At 36.0% G+C, this 16,985-nt stretch overlaps 2 protein-coding genes and 3 long non-coding RNA genes across 5 annotated transcripts; 2 read left to right on the forward strand and 3 right to left on the reverse strand.

Moving 5' to 3' along the window:
- The first annotated feature begins 1,492 nt into the window (after nt 1-1,492).
- Nucleotides 1,493-2,181, forward strand: LOC111776983. The gene is made up of 2 exons (XR_002812329.1): nt 1,493-1,783; nt 1,908-2,181. It is a non-coding gene; the product is annotated as an uncharacterized LOC111776983 (long non-coding RNA).
- Nucleotides 2,182-2,222: 41 nt separating this feature from the next.
- On the reverse strand, nt 2,223-5,549 carry LOC111776982. The gene is made up of 5 exons (XR_002812328.1): nt 5,482-5,549; nt 4,827-5,015; nt 3,349-3,421; nt 2,684-2,905; nt 2,223-2,491 (listed from the first exon to the last, which is right to left on the reverse strand). It is a non-coding gene; the product is annotated as an uncharacterized LOC111776982 (long non-coding RNA).
- A 3,593-nt stretch (nt 5,550-9,142) lies between these two features.
- On the forward strand, nt 9,143-11,234 carry LOC111777850 (E3 ubiquitin-protein ligase RMA1H1-like). The gene is made up of 2 exons (XM_023657573.1): nt 9,143-9,306; nt 10,410-11,234. Exon 2 carries the CDS (start codon nt 10,412-10,414, stop codon nt 11,075-11,077), a length of 666 nt encoding a protein of 221 aa, XP_023513341.1. The 5' UTR covers nt 9,143-9,306; nt 10,410-10,411; the 3' UTR covers nt 11,078-11,234.
- A 686-nt stretch (nt 11,235-11,920) lies between these two features.
- LOC111777241 lies at nt 11,921-12,382 on the reverse strand. The gene is made up of 2 exons (XR_002812368.1): nt 12,330-12,382; nt 11,921-12,109 (listed from the first exon to the last, which is right to left on the reverse strand). It is a non-coding gene; the product is annotated as an uncharacterized LOC111777241 (long non-coding RNA).
- A 29-nt stretch (nt 12,383-12,411) lies between these two features.
- Nucleotides 12,412-16,218, reverse strand: LOC111777240. Its single transcript, XM_023656748.1, has 4 exons — nt 14,360-16,218; nt 13,988-14,251; nt 12,835-12,954; nt 12,412-12,756 (listed from the first exon to the last, which is right to left on the reverse strand). The coding sequence occupies exons 1-4, from the start codon at nt 15,500-15,502 to the stop codon at nt 12,706-12,708; spliced, it is 1,578 nt and encodes a 525-aa protein (XP_023512516.1). The 5' UTR covers nt 15,503-16,218; the 3' UTR covers nt 12,412-12,705.
- Between the last annotated feature and the right edge of the window lie 767 nt (nt 16,219-16,985).

Consider the following 16,985-nt stretch of genomic DNA (forward strand, 5'->3'; position numbering starts at 1 on the left):
GATCTTATCCAACCCAAATTGATGATTATGAATCAGCTCAATTTAATTAATCTAGATATCAAACAATGGATCTAGACGAACTGTGAACGATGAGTCCATTCTTTGTTGAAACATTCATAGATCGATTCAATTGTTTATTCCTATTAAGGGTAGGCAAGGAAAGTTCTTAAATTCTGGGACCCAGGCTGAAACTGAATTTTGTCATGTTTTTCATGTTCGGTTCCTCAATTACCTAATCCCTGGAGTTCTCTCGTGTGATGCTGATCTGTTATGAGGTTTCGTCTACAAAAGCATATCCTGCAGCATATTATTTGACCATAAAAAGTAACTCAGCTTTGTTTTTTTATTGTTTTTGTTCTTTTTATGGATAACCATGAATGTCTTGCTGGTTCCCAATAGTTAAGGTGATATACTAATCTCATAGGTCAACTGCTCGACAACCCACCCACCAATATTTGTAAGATATTTAAGAAAAGAATATCAAAGTTTGTTTTAGTTTTAATTTCCTGATTTGGTTGGCTTATAGGGCATGGGAAGATCACTGGCTTTTTGATATGAAGTTGTGGAGAGGGCAGATATTTGCAGCCAAATGGTAATTTGACCACTAAACCAATCATTGAGCAACAACTAGTTTCACAACGTGTAAGGAAATGAGAGGTCAATGTCGAGGTCGGGGTCGGCCTAGTGATGGATGGGACATAGATTTTTCATTCTAGTTGTACCTAAATCTAGATGGTAATGAATGTGTTAACTTTATATATTGCTTTAAAAAAATCTCTACATCTTAAAGAGTTGGTTTCGTTAGAGCTTTGATTTTTAAAAGTTTCGTTGGTTTTATTAAACTTTGTATAAAGTACTCTTCTAGTCAGCGAGGAATGAAAACTATTAATAATTTGTTACAAATATACTCTTAAACTTTTAAAAGTTGCATTTATACCCTTAAATCTTTTTTTAAAAAAAATTACGTAAAATGTCAATTTCCTGATGTCATAAAGGAACTAATTTGAAAAAAAATCGAATATATACCTTTATTCCTTTTATATGAATACCCTCGTTTTTTTTTTCATTGTTCCAATTAAAGTATAAAATCTCACATCTCAAAAAGGTGTATGACTAAACTTGTAATTTATTATTTTTAAAATTATTATTCTAATTTGATAAAGATCGTATTTTATTTTTTTAATATTTAATCCAATATAAAGCTCAACTTATGCCAAGGTACTAAAAATAATATCAAAATATGAAGGAAAAAAATGGCTCATGCTCAATTCACACTTGAACAGTAATAATAATAATAATAATAATTCCCAATTCATAAAATTCATGTGGAAATTAAACAATAATAAGAACAATAATTATATTGGAATTATCTCACGCGTAATAAGATAATTATATTTAATTCTAAGTTTTGTGGATGCGTGAAAAGAAATCGAGGGTCTTTACGTCATATAAAAAGATTTTAAAAAATTAATAAAAAGGTTGTAGGGGCAAGAAGGTCATTTACTCACATGGAACAGGTGGCCACTGCCGCGCCTATTATTTGTGAATTACAAAAATTCCACTCTCCGCATATAATATATATATATGTGTGTGTGTATATATATGTCATCGCTGCTTCATCCAAACTGCCTTCTTTTCTTCTTCCCCACCCTTTCATCCACATTTCAATATGAAGAAATCGGGTTCCATCGCCGCCTCCGTCGTCGCCGCCGCCGCCGCCGAGTCTGCCTCCCCCAGTTCCTCCACCATTTTCTGCAACCTAAAAGTTCAGCTCCCTCGGCAGGTAAGCCTTGGTCAAAGATTCATCGATTTCCCTCTTCGAAAAATTCCCAAGTTTCAGTTTGTTCTTCGTAAATTTCTGGCCTTTCTTTTGCTGTTTTTGAGATGTGAGAAGTTTGAACATGCAGGAGGGGAAGGAAGGAGAGAATCCGTCGTCCTCGGCGGATAAATTTGCTCCCAAATTTGATGGATTGAAATTTATTAAGACTCTGGTTACGGCTCACAGATAAACTGCCCCGGGGAAGGCGTCGGCGATGGCCGGACTAAACTTCGTATACTGCCTTATTTTGTTTGTTATTTTTGTCGTCGAAACTCTCACATTTTGCACATTCAAGATAGCAAATTGAATAATAATTTTAGTTTAAAGTACAGTTTTTCCTCGTCGAGAATCATTCACCGCTCCACACGTGGACTTGAAACGACAACTTCTGGAAGTTCAAAAGTAGTGGCTGTTCGAAAATTAAGTCATTAAAAAGATGGGAAAAAAAAGAGCTTTTCTTTTGAATGGGCAAAAGAAAAGACCTTTTTTTCAACAAAGATACAAACCCCATTTACCTAAGAACTCCAATCCTATCGGTTTGATTTGAAGTTGGAATTCCAATGTGGAAATGATAAGAAAATTCCTCATTTCAAGTAAACAACATCAAGATCCTCCACTTACAGAATGGTACTCACAAATATCCAGAAATTATGGAAATCCAATCCCTTGTACCTGCACGGTTAGACACCTATTAGTTTCTTTGAGGTCCGAAATTCGAACTTTCATCTCTAGTTGTACTTCGAGATTTAATTTATTTAAGTAAATTAATGTATGGTCAAACGATGAACTATAACATTGATGTTTGGATATAATTCTAAAACTATAAGGATGAGATTTAAAGATCTAAGCATTGAAAACTTTCACCTCAGGGGTTCCAAGGAGCGTCCTCCATTAGCAAAAGCTGCTTGCATGTCTTGCTTTAAATTTCATGGACCGCCCCATCCAAATAGGTCAAGTGGTGAGAGCTTCTAATAGTATTTCCAGAACATCTTCCATTGCTTCACCCTGATTTTCTAATTCAAAAAAGAATCGAGTTGAAGCTCAAAGAGAAGGCTTCTGCAGGTGTGATCCCATGATGGTTGAGACCTTCACATTCAGACAAGCTCATAAAGACAATGTTCTATAAATGTTCTATAAAAGAATTCTATTTTTTCTATGGAAGATCCCATATTGGTTGAAGAGTTGGTTGAAGAGTGGAACGAACGAAACCCTTCTTATAAGGATGTGGAAACCTCACTCTAGCAGACACGTTTTAAAACTTTGAGAGAAAATTCAGAAAGAAAAACCCAAATAGGATAATATCTGTTAGCGGTGAATTTGAGCTATTACAAAAGATATCAGAGCCAGACACCGAGCGGTGTGCCAACAAAGACTTTAGGCTTCGAAGGGGGTAGATTGTGAGATCCCACGTTGGGTAGAGAGGTTAACGAAACATTTCTTAGAAAGGTGTATAAACCTCTCCCTAAAAAACCTAAAACTGGAAGCCCAAATATCTGATTACCCAATTTTAAATTGGAAACGGGCTTTACCAGAGTTTATGCCTCCAAAGGAGCCAGTAGCCAATCGTATGCATGGAAGATTCTCCCCCCAGGTGGATTGTTACTGCATAATTGCAACAATCATCAGAACATAGTTTTAGAGTGGTTTCCAAACGTTTGGTCCACCACAGTATGAATATTAAACGCCACACAATGGAACAGCTATCAATGAAGCACACCAAATTTGAACAAAAAACCAAAATAACATTATGAATGTCCATACCAAATGACGTTTTTCTTTTATTGATTTCATGGCCTCCTAGAGCAAGGACCAAAATAACATTATGAATGTCCATCCCCAGGGACCATTTCACTGTAATGATTGGGCAATTTGAATATAAAAGCCAACAAAGCATATGGAATTTCTGCTGGGTAGTGCCATCTAAAAGTAAGGATTCTGTACTTAAATTGCTTTAAGTGGACATCTGTCAAGCCCACCACTAGTAAACATTGTCCGCTTTGGCATATTACGTATCGTCGATATAGTAAACAATTTCTCCCTACCAAACGTGTTTCAAAATCGTAAAGCTGATGACGATGAGGATATAGTAAACAATTTCTCCCTACCAAACATGTTTTAAAATCGTAAGGCTGATGACGATAAGTCAAAGCAAACAATATCTGCTGGCAGATCTGTTTTCAAAATTATATAAACATTTGAGAAGATCTGCTAAATGGATGATAATTTTGCTAGCAGATTTGATCTGTTTTCAAAATTATATAAACTTTAACGGATTTGATGGACATCCTTTTAGCAGATATGTGATGGAATATCTGCTAACAGATTTACGAGAAGATTTCCCGAGTATTCAAAATTCAGGAAGATTGATTATCATTCCGGCTTACAAAGACAAGCTCCCAGCTTGAGGCAAAACTGAGCTGAACATCTCTGACCAACTTTCCTTTTGTGTTGGACAATGCATAGTTCAAAGGTCTTCTCACATTGCTAAGTTCAAAACTGATCCATTTTCCATTGGTTTTAGTAATGTCAATCCATTCCAAGGCCCACGGCATTTTCTAGCAGCTGCTGTTTGCCGGGTTGAACAGAGTATCTAAACCATACTTCTAATAATAGGTATCCATAGGACATTCAATTCGATCCGTAATTATGTTTCTTAAACTCCCAACGCCCAATCCCCCTTAGAACTTACTTAGACAAGTTGGCAAGTCTGGATTACTGCTCAAGTGGCGTCAACGCTCCTACAAGTAATTCTACCACAACTAAGGGCACTGCTCCCACAGTCTAATGACGATTAAATTGAAGTTTCGTCAACTGAAAGAAAATAGGGACAAACTACAATTTCTTCATACAAGTTAGCGTTTACTCCATTAACAATGTTCAATGAATTGCTAGCAAGAGACAGAGAAACAACAATTTAGGGCAAGATTTATCAGAACCCGATGCAGTAGCAACCAAAACGTAACAAAGTAAAAGAGCCGAAAAACATATTCAATGGCTTGTGACACACCTGAAGCTTGCCCCATTACCACCAAAACTCATTTGAGCATAAGTACTTTCCCTCCACTCCTGGAACCTGATCGGAGCTTCTCTGGGTTCAGAGGTGGAAGCGCAGCTCGAGCTGCGACCGTCAGGTTGAATCCATCTGGGTTTTAGTTCGGAAACGCGCGAGACGGAGAGCAATTGAATGTGGAAGATTCTAGAAGAAGCAATATTATTATTATTTAAGAAATTGGAAAAATAAATAAATTTATAATTTCTACTCGTTTTTTTTTAATCACCCTATAATTTTATTTATTCGATTTGAATATAATTTAAAATTCCCTAAAATACAAGGTATTTACACATGAAATTCAATTTTAGAAATTCTATTACTTGAAATCCGAGTTTAAAAACAAAAATCAAATTAATTTGCTATGACAATTGTTTTTTGTTTCCTTAACCTTCTGTCAAGTTATTTAAAATAATAAATTTAATTTGCTATTTAAATTATATAAACATCTTGGAGAAGCAAACCAATGCTTTTTGTCTCGTAATTAAATTCCAAACACATTATTACAGGCATTAATTAATAGTGTGTAATAAATATCGGCCAATTAAGTGAAAAATAAATTTTCCACCCATAAAATTGATATTATCGACAATTGTGAAGTAAACAAACTCACCTCTGTCAGGCCCTATTGTCAGTGCGCATGTCAGATACCCACATTCAACACTTTAGCGCCCAGAGCCTATAACGACTTCCGGCGGGGAATGTAAATTTATAGAGAACGATGGCTTTCAACTTTCACATATTACCGATGTGGGACAAGCTTTTCATTTTCATTCCTTCCCTATCACGGCTCCACCCGTCTTCATACTTCACACTATTTATTCTATATTTCTATTTTCATTCAATTATATATTTTGTTTTATTTATGTATTTAAATCTTTAATTAAACTGCTGTGCCTTTTTTTTTTATAATAATAATAATAATAATAAACGACTATTTTTGTCATATGCTTACATTTTTTTAATTACATATCTTATTTTAAATAAATTTAATTTCATGTTTAATAATTACCCGAGCTTCCAACTCATTATTTATTACATTCTTAACTTATTCCATATTTTTTAAAAATTTCACTAATTTATTTGATAAATAATTTAAAATTTAGCGTTTTATAAAAATAATATTTAATTCTATGTTTGATTTTAATGTTGAAGTTATAAAAAGGTTAAGTACAGTTCATGTCAACTTTAATAATTCGATAAGTTATCAAATAATTATGGAACCTTAAGTCATTAATAATCCATGAAGGGTCATATTTATATAAAGTTAAAATTAATTATTTAATTATTTAATTATTTTTATTTTTATAAGTCAAATATTGTTCTGTGCACATGGAGACCAATAGGATAATAATCTGTGGATAAGCTCAAGCTAGCGGTGATACGTACTAGAAAAATATGTGTCAGAGAAAAAATTTAGATTAAATAAATAACTCTAATTAAATAAATAAAAAAATTTATTCGATCGAATACTTGCATGCCACGTATGCGACTGTTGTTTAGGAATTTTATATTGTTAATTGATGTCATACGTGGTGGACATGACGTGGAGTTTCCTGATCGTGCATTCTCAACCGTTGAACTTGTTGACTTATCTAGAAAATGAACGGTGAGGATTTACTTGCATGGTAGGCCGACCATGAGACCAATTACAATAAACAAGATAACGTAACGGAGTTTTGGGGTCAAATGTCAACGCTAAATTTAATCCATACAAATATTTATTTATTTTTATGTATAAAATAATTAAATTGTTGTAGTAGGAATATAATATTTGTGGAAGTATTTATACTAGTCCTTATTACATACTTGGCACCACTTGTTTTTTTTTTTTTTTTTTTTTTTTTTTTTTTTTTTTTTTTTTTTTTTTTNTTCAATTTAATGCATGATATTTTCTTTGACATTTAATTTAGTTCACAAATAAAATGAAATAAAATAAAATTTTGACACGGTTTTAGCGGTTTATGCACCTGCTCAATCTATGAGGTTGGACGTTCATAAATTCTCGTCCCACATGGGGCTATTAAACAAGAAGTAAACGATAATATTATTTTTCTACAAATACAATGTCTTTTGAAATAATTTTACCTATTTCGCTCGATAAATATTTAGTTTACTTTTTTATTTTTAAAAATTACGTTTGCTTATTCTCATAATTTATTCATAGTGGTAGAAGGTTTCTTATTTAATATATTAGAAGACACTTAAAAAAAACCATAGGATTACTTTAAGAGAAAAAAGTCAATTATACCCTTGAACCTAAAACACGTTAAATTTTGTCAAATGGGACTCGAGAGAAATGCAACATGAAAGATAGGTTGACTTTCAAAATTTTTGTCCAACAGTTGACCTTGAAAATTAATCACATGATATCATTTTTGTGAAGTCTTGTGACAATTTCAGCTCTACATCAATTTAATTTAAATTGATGAGAAATACAAATTTTGTGGTGAAAATTGATACACGATCCATTTATTATTATTATTACTATTATTTTAATTTAAATGCATGATTTATAAATAAAATAAAAATAAAATTGAAGGTTTTTTTTTTAATGAATTAATGTAAGCGTTAAAATGTTCGTACACCTCTGAATCGATAAGATGGGACGTCTATTATAAGAGTCATAGGCAAAGGAGATAAGGATGAGACCTTGAATATGTTCGAGACTCAACTTGCGAGATCCCACATTGATTGGAGAGAGAAACAAAACATTTCTTATAAAGATGTGAAAAACTCTTCCTAGTAGACATATTTTAAAATCGTGAGACTGATGACCATACATAATGAACTAAACCGAACAATATGGGCTTAGGCAATTACAAATAGCATTAGAGTCAAAGATGTTATGCAGCAAGGACGCTGGCCCCCAAGGGGATGGATTGTGAGAACTCACATCGGTTGGAGAGAGGAACAAAGCATTCCTTATAAGGGTGTGAAACCTCTCCCTCGTAGACGCATTTTAAATCGGTGAGGACGTGTGATGGATCTGGGTCGTTACAAATGGTATCAGAGCCAAACACCGGACTGTGTGTCAGCGAGGAGGCTGTTCCCCAAACGGGGTAGACACGCCACATTGGTTGGGGAGGAGAACAAAATACCCCTTATAAGTGTGTGGAAACCTTCTCGTAGCAGACGCGTTTTAAAACCTTGAGGGAAAGCCCGAATAGAACAATATTTGCTAGCGGTAGATCTGGGTGGGTGGGTTGTTGCAGGAACCAAACCCAGTAGATTTTTTATATCATTTTTGTGAGGTCTTACGACAATTTCAGCTCTACATCAATTTAATTTGATACACGATCCATTTATTATTATTATTATTACTACTACTACTACTGTTATTTTAATTTAAACGCAAATTTAAAAATAAAAATGAAGGTATTTTTTAATGAATTAATTAATTGGACGTTGACATTTAAAAAGAAAAAGAAAAAGAGTTATTAGGGTTTCCTACTCCCAATTTATGGATATGGGTGGTTGGGAGGAAAATGTTTTTGGTATTTTATTAATGGAATTTATTAATTAGGTGAGTATCAAATCAAAGGGACCGACCACCACACTGCATCTATATTTACCAAATTAATTTAATTAAAGCAATGGAATTAGATTCCGACCATATTATAAAACAAAAATTTAAAATAACAATATGGTTTAATATTTAAAATATTACAAGTTTCATTTATATATAATAGATATTTCATAATGCATTGAATGCATAACATAAGCTTTTCTTTTCTTTTTATTTTAGCCATATTTTTTTAAAAAAATTATTAAAAGGTTTTTATTTATATGTTTAAAATATTTTTTATAAATTAAAAGCGAAATATTATTATTTTTACTCAAAGTTGGGATAGAAAAAAAGAAAGAGCTAACCTGCCGCTAACATCTTCACACCGCGCGGGGTCGGGCTCTGATACCATTTGTAACAGCCCAAGTCACTACTAGTAGATTTTGTCTAGTTTGGCCCGTAACTTAATCAATTTCATTGTTTTTAAAATGAGGTCCACTAGAGTTTGTCAAACCCTAATTAAATGAAATCTAACCCGACTCAATCTGAATTGCTCGAGTTATTGGTTGGTTAAAATATCCTCAACGAAAAATATCTCAAAATGAATAAATATATATAAAAAAAAGGTTAACCATCATGAAAATAGGATGTTTATGAGAGAAAAAAAAGGGATTTGATTGAAGAGATAGCAGAGGTTGAAAGGATACCAATGTTTTTTTTGTCGTATTCAGTTATTTGCATTAAGCTGAGACGCCGCATCGTCATCGTCCCATCCTCTTCCCTTTCCCTTCCTTTTTCTATTTCCGTAGAATTACAGATACCTTTCCCTATATAAACACCCTTCAAAACTCACCATCACTCTGTTCTTAATTTTACGCCCATTTAGCCCTTTTCAACTAAGCTTCTTACTCATCCCGCGATTCGCTTTCGGTACGTTTCTATTCCGCCCTTTTCTCTCTGTGTGTTACTTCTAGATGGGGTTGTGTTTCTCAGGGGAATGGTCTTTTTAGATCTGTTTGCTAATGGAGATGGGGTTTTTGTTCTTCAGTTTCTTGGTTTAGGTTTCTCTAATGGAGATGGGGTTCTTTGTTTTTGAGTTGATTTTCGTCGCTTCCAACTCCAACCTCGTTCTCGTGGATGGATTTTTATTGGGTTTTCTTTGTTTTCTGGAAACTGTTCTATTTGTTCAACAGTAGGCAATTTTTCATGCTCTGTTTTTGCTCTGTTTTTTGCTCTGTTTTGTGTGGTGGAGCGTGGTGATGGCTTCATCGAATCATTTTGTTTTCTGGGTGTTCTTATTTGCCAAAGATCATACGCCAATAGAACTTTTCTCAAGTGATAAACATCGATAATCTTGTTTTCTGGGTGTTCTTATAGGCTCTTTGAATCGGAAGTTCATCATGGTTTTATTAATTGTAACTTGGGCTTGAATTCACTTTTGTTAATTGTTGGGATTGATGCCTTTTTTATTTCTTCTACGCATGATTATGCCTTTCGGATCTGTTTCCCAAGTAATACACTGATGATTCTGTTCACTTTCAAGTGGTTTGCTTGCATATGAGTTTATCTGCTTCAAAAGAAAGCTTATAGATGCTTGAATTTCTTAATTAAATCAATTGAGTCATCTGGGTCTGTCAAGATCATCGTATTCTGATATTTATGGGAACTTCAGAAATCATCCACATCATCTCCCAGTTGGAGGTTTCGTGAAAGAATGTTCAAGAACTGGCCCTTCAGATTACAATAATCTATGAGCTCAGGAACCAATGAAGAATATATTCGAACCAATGGATTAGGATGATAGTTTGGTATCTTATCACTGCTGCAATGGATGGGATGTTTTTGGTTTATTGATGAGTGCCTAGTTCGGCGTGTCTTCATAGCTTCATCTTATCCAAATTCCTGTGTTTTTTTGTCTGTTTCTGTGTGATTTTCTGATCAAATTCTGCAAGATTTCATTAATCTTGTCTTGGAATTTTGTTGTCTTCTTGTTCTTCTGAGTTCTGACATTGTTTTCTGGACATGAAAACAAGACATGGAGCAGCTGTACCTTGTTCCAGATGCTGATGAAGGAGTATCCCATGGCTTTGAATGCAACATATGCCTAGACTCAGTTCAAGATCCTGTTGTAACACTTTGTGGTCATCTCTTCTGTTGGCCCTGCATTTACAAATGGATCCATTACAAGAGCTTGTCCTCACAGCAACAATGCCAGCAAGAGGAATGTCGATGTCCCGTTTGCAAGGCCGAGGTCTCCCACGCCACGCTCGTCCCACTTTACGGCAAATTTCAGACTACACCTCCCTCCAAAACTAAACCACCATCAAATCTTGGTCCAGCCATCCCACGCCGGCCTCTTGGTCCTGCCTGTGGGGCAGAGCCACCAGCATCTCCAAGCGCTCAGCTTCATCATCACAACTATTCTCAGTCACACGACGATTACATCGCTTCATCGATGCTTAGCTCGAGCAGTATTACAACGAACATTATCCATCCAGTGATCGGAATGTTCGGTGACGCAGTTTACACAAGAACGTTTGGAAACACGACAACAAACCTTTATACTTATCCTAATTCATATGGTCATGTAAGCAATAGTAGTGTAAGGCTGAGGAGGCACATAATGCAGGCTGATGAGTCGCTGAGCAGAATCTGTTTCTTCCTGTTTTGTTGCTTAGTGTTGTGTCTTTTATTATTCTAAGCCGCTTGCTTTAGATCATTTCTAGCCATTGGATGTATATATATATATAGATATAGATATATAACATGTCAATACGAGCTTAGTGTAACCATGAATGGATTCACATTGCTTTGATTTGGACATTTCGTAAGCAATCGGTAAGGTGCTGCATTTGTGACCCATCTTCCACATAACACGTCTACTCACCATGTTTTGAAGCTCCAATTGAGTGGAATCGGACTGGATTTTATGGCCTGTTCGTCTGTTTATAATGGAGTGGAGTCGATTGAAATTGTAACACTTCAAGCTCTAAAGGGTTTTTCCTTAAGTGGGAGGGGTTCCACGTCTCTATAAGAAATGTTTCATTCTCCTCTCTAATCAACATAGGATCTCACAATCTACATCCTTGGGAGTCTAGCGTCATCGCTGGCACACCATTGGTGCGGCTGACGGCGATACGTAACGAGCCAAAACAGACAATATCTACTAGCGGTGAACTTGAATTATTACAAATGGTATTAGAGAAAGACACAGAGCACAGGATTGTGATCCCTAGTAGACCCGTTTTAAACTGTAAAGTTGACAACTATATGTAACGAACCGAAATAGGCCAAAACAGGCCACAGTCGTGTGGTTGAAATGTTAGATATACGTCCCATGGTAAAGTGGAATTACTAATTTAAGAACACAATTTTGCAAAACCTTTTCTATAAAGGTTTGGTAGGTTGTTAATTAATTTTGCAAAACCTTTTCTATAAAGGTTTGGTAGGTTGTTAATTTTAGCCATAGGATTAGCTTCATTTACTTTTTCAATTTTTTTATATTTTTATATTTTTAATCTAAAAATTTTAAGGAACCAAAATCGATTATCAAACACATATATATATATAATAATTAAAAAAATAAATAAGAAATGACCACACATGCCAATAATGTCTCCAAAGAAGAAATGACCGCTCATTACTGATCTCTAAAATGCCCCCATCTTTTGCCCCTTCGAAAGGGGTGATCAGATGTCCCTTTCTGTCTTTTTCCACATTCCCTTACCGTCTCCTACAAAATAATAATATATATATTTTTTAGAACAAAATAATAATATATATATTTTTTAGAAATTAAATTAGAAAATGAAGCGTCCATACTCCACCGTTAAATTAGAAAATGAACCTAAATCCACTCTACCGTTAAATTAGAAAATGAACCTAAATCCACCACTAGCAGATTTATCAAGGTTTAAGATTTCCACACCTATACAAAGAATGTTTAGGGACACCTATACAAAGAATGTTTAGTTCCCTCTCCAGCCAATGTGAGATCTCATGCAAGTCTATCTCGTCTCTCAAATCCTCAAATCATGGACAAATAAGCATTAAATTCTTCTACATTGGGATGCCTGATTTGATGTGATCCAGTAATATACATACAATGAAGTCTGACCAACAGAGAGCAGAACGGTGAAGAACCAATCTATATATAAAGATACTCCACGCCCTTCCACCTTCATATTATTTACGAGACTTGTGGACCTTTCATTTACAATGACCATGACAATGTTCAACAAAAGTTTGTCCAGCAGCAATGAAGAAAGTAAGACCTACTGTACGCGAAGCCTACTACTGTTCTGACCTCGACGATTTTGAAGGTACTTCCTATACAAAAGCTCCATAAAAATGCACCAACTTGAGATGCTTCATATTTTCCTGCAATCAAGTCGATAAAATTCAGGAACCGATATGAGAAATGGGAGGAGTTTCTAGACAGACTGGTTTGGTTTTCACCTGTAGAGTTTCTTCAGATTGGTAAGGGAAATGGAAACCTGTCGAACAATTCTGCAGAACCTCAGGGCTTTTCATCCATGCTCTTCGGGCATCGCTCACCTTTATTTTGTATTTAAAGATCTATAGCCGAACAGAAAGAGGTGATTGTTAATGGTTACACAGCAGGTAATGAAGGTATCTTTCCTTTAAAGAAAATATGTAACAGCCCAAGTCCAATCCTAAGCCCGCTACTAATATCTACTAATAGATATTGTCCTCTTTGGACTTCCCTTTCAAGGTTTTAAAACGCACCCACTAGGGAGAGGTTTCTACACCCTCACAAGGAATGTTCCGTTCCCCTCTCCAACCGAGGTGAGATCTCACAATCCACCCTCCTTGAAAGTCCAGTATCTTCGTTGACACTCCGCCCGGTGTCTAGCTCTGATACCATTTGTAACAGCCAAAGGCCACTGCTAGCAGATATTGTTCTCTTTGGGCTTTTCCTTTCGAGCTTCCCTCAAGGTTTTAAAACACGTCCACTAGGGAGAGGTTTCCACATCCTTATAAGGAATGCTTCATTCCCCTCTCCAACCGATGTAGGATCTCACACAATAACTTCGGCTCACTCTATTTTATCATAAACATGTCGTCCATGACATTCTCTTAGATGGAAACTCCCTAGAACAAGCTTATAAATGATAGTCAATCCTTTCTAAACAAGCTCATTTAAAGATCATAATAAAGGATGAGAATGCATTTCACACTGATTTGCCAGGCCAAAATGCTACCCAAGATGACATCTATACGCTACATAAAAGGTTAAAGACTACGGCTTTTGATTACCTTTGCCAACCCTTCAAACTTAATTAAGAAGCTCTGCTTGCTTTGCTTGCAATTTATACTTTATATTGACAAAGTAGCATAGTAACTTAAAATATTACTCCAGTACTTAATTAAGTTAGTTAATTTGAATAATCATGAAATGAATCGTGAACATAAGAACCAAGTGATATATGAAGATAATTTCAACCATTCGTAAATCTAATATCATATAATGAACACGTTACTAACAAGAACCCGACCAATTAAAACCAAACGATCATGACTCGTGAACATAAGAACCGACGGGAATAAGAATGTATTTTAACAAAAGCTTATTTCATGTTGCACGTACCTCAGAAAGAGGGATAGTTGGTTTCTCTAGTTCATCCCCATCAACAATTATACCGGTACCTTGACAAGCAGGGCAGAAAACAGAATCAATTTGAGTTTTTATTTGCCTCGTTTCGCCGTTCTTGCTGTATTTGTTGCCCTTAGTCTTGTTCTTTCTCCTGTACCTCCGTCTAACTTTTGAACCACCAAGATTCTTCACACTCATCTCATACTCACAGAGAAGTATCCAGTGTATAAGGCAAGAGGTATGAAATACATGAAACACCTAAATCAGCAAATGTCGTAAATAAATGAACGCCTAAGCCCGTACCAATATACACATCATAATTGACAATCATATCACAAATTCTGAAAAAGAAAGAACTGACATTACCCCATTAACATTTCTACTACTGCAGGCAAGTCTTCCAGTTTTCACGTTCAAGAGTGTTGCTACATCTTTATGAGTAAGTATCTTCTGTTGACAGATATCACACATCCGCTCTGAAGCTAAACGCTGTTGCCTTTTCAGCTCACGCTTTACTGACTTGTTCAACATGACTGTTGTATTCAAAATTCGATCATCGTATCTATCCAACAACAGTGACGACATGACACAATTAGAAGCTGAAGAATCTTCACCTGACGAATCATATTGATGGCTCATAGACTGACTAACATCCTCAGAATCAGAGAAACATTTCTTTCGTTTCACTCTAGAGTTCTTATCATTCTCTGGTTCAGCTCCGGTACTTGACGAGAGCAATAACTTGACATCATCAAGCAAGCCCTTTCTACCTAAATCAACATTGTAAGTGAAAGTAACAATAGCACAGTCATGTACAGGAACTTTGACCTTATTCTCGAGCCCGACATTTACTTTTCCCAGCCATTCACACCATATTCTGCTAACCCCACATACGATCCCATCCTTCTCAGTAAACCTTGCAGCAATTTTTCCATAACCCAACTCCCTCACTTTTATATCAGAAATTTCATCCTTAATCAGTACACCAGGAATCACCAAAGGACCATTGTCTCCACCGTCGTCCAAATTCTCGAAGGAACAATCTTCCACGTTCCGCACATTTCCATTAAATTCACCATGGCCATTGCCATTTCCTTTAGAATTATCAACATAGCTGACAATAGCAAGATTGTTATCATTGTTGTGATACTCCAACAACCTTTCCTGATTGTCGTTTAAACTCCGAACCTGGTTATCTCCTTCAACTGGCTTATGGAAGAAAAGAACACCATCATCAAAAGGCCACGGATTTGGTCCTAAGAGTGTGAGCTTAGCAGCAGATAGTCTTTCAGTGTGAAGAGTGCCCTTCAGGTGGTTAAAGAGCACTGAATCACTATAACATGGTGCAAGACACAAAGTGCAGAAGAAAATAAACCTTTTCCCATCTTCTCGTAGCTCAACGTATGAGTGCCCTTGTGACCTTACATTGCGTAGAATCGTTCTAGCAGCTTGTTCTCGAAGACTATATGAAGCAGACTTCGGGAACCCCAACTCCATCCTTCTAGCCATCCAATAACTCTCGCTGAAGAGCTTGGATTCAATTTAAAGATTCAAAAGTTCCTTAAAAAAGAGTCGAGAAAGAGAAACAACAGATATATTTTTTTTTTTTGGAGCTAACAAGTTGGGATTGAGGGATTCGAAGAGAAACTACAGCTTATGAGAGCCATATGAAACCCTAAAGCAATTACAATCGAAAAGAAATATTTCATCGACCATGAAAACTTCGAGTAGTCTCAACAACAGGAACAACCAATTTTCAAATTGAGCACAATTCAACAAATATTCTCAGATTCGAGATAGAATCTTCGAAATTTCAGACCAAAACACATCCAAAACCTATGAAATTAATGAAACCCTAAAGAAAACTTAAAAGGGCGTAGGTTTAGATATTCGCTGCGGACTTCGTAATGGTTTTATCGAAAACCGCGGAGTTCTTCCATCCTCGGTGAGCGATACGCGGGAAATGGAATACAAAGCGTGCGAATACGAACCTTCCAACTCCAACTCCATCTCCATTGATTACAAATCGGAGGGCAAAACGAAGTCGAAGATTTCGAAAAAGGGAGGGGAAATGGATGGAAAAATGATGTAAAGCTCACAAATTCCAGAAACCAGCAGATTAAAACTGAGAGCTGAACCGATTTCTTCGAAGATTTTCCCGGAAAGCAAAATACAAACAACCGAAAAATAGTTGAATCGAAAGGAAGAAGACGAACAATGAAGAACATGTGCACTTAATTAATTAAAAAAGTATCGTGGGATTGAGCACCGAAACAAAGCAAGTCACGCATTCTGAGCCGTTGGATTGAAAACTTGTTGTTAAGATGTGTGATGGACGGCTCAGATTAGGCAGTTGATATTATAAAGATAGAAGCGAGTGTAGAGGAAGAGGAAGAAGATTCGAATATGAGGAAATCGAGATGCGTAAGTGGATAGTTGGCTTTGTTGATTGAGATAAGCTAAAGAGACAGATTGTTGAAGGATCCATCGCCACGTGCCTTGCTTGTAACGTAAGCCTGGGACGCCGACACGCCTTACGTACCAATTCTAAACTTCAACCCCAAGTTAAGTCTATTTACTGCTCTCAAGTTAGAAATTTTGATTCAAAATTATCCACAAATTAGTCTGCTGAATGCGAAAGCTGCCGAGCTTGGCAACGATTTGGGTTTGTTTGGATGGATTAGGACTATAAGCTTGCAATCTGGGTAGCTTACTGTATCAGTCCCGGTTCTCTCGATTTTGCAACTTTTTTTGTGCACATAACCTGTTTGATAAAAGGGCTGAGAGAAAATTTCCCCCTTTTTCTCATCCGGGCTTTCTAGGAAAGCTTTCAAAACAGTTAAGTTGTTCGGTAATTTCGAACATCTACATCTCTCAAGAGCCATTTTGTCCGTGCTCTTATATGGGCCGTAAACAAAGTGTGAGATCCATCATCGATTGAGGAGGAGAATGGGCGTGGAAACCTAAGCCCCGAATAGGTGGATTGTGAGAT

The sequence above is a fragment of the Cucurbita pepo genome, chromosome LG16 (assembly GCF_002806865.2).
Source record: "Cucurbita pepo subsp. pepo cultivar mu-cu-16 chromosome LG16, ASM280686v2, whole genome shotgun sequence".
Lineage (NCBI taxonomy): Eukaryota > Viridiplantae > Streptophyta > Magnoliopsida > Cucurbitales > Cucurbitaceae > Cucurbita > Cucurbita pepo.

What these genes read in the sequence shown, in the direction of transcription:
- LOC111777850 (XM_023657573.1), top strand. Translation starts at nt 10,412, where the DNA reads ATGGAGCAGCTGTACCTTGTTCCAGATGCTGATGAAGGAGTATCCCAT.
- LOC111777240 (XM_023656748.1), bottom strand. Translation starts at nt 15,502, where the DNA reads ATGGCTAGAAGGATGGAGTTGGGGTTCCCGAAGTCTGCTTCATATAGT. An exon ending in CAACTATCCCTCTTTCTGAG is followed by an intron (nt 12,955 to 13,987) that starts GTACGTGCAACA and finishes GTTCGGCTATAG; the next exon opens with ATCTTTAAATACAAAATAAA. An exon ending in AATCTGAAGAAACTCTACAG is followed by an intron (nt 12,757 to 12,834) that starts GTGAAAACCAAA and finishes ACTTGATTGCAG; the next exon opens with GAAAATATGAAGCATCTCAA.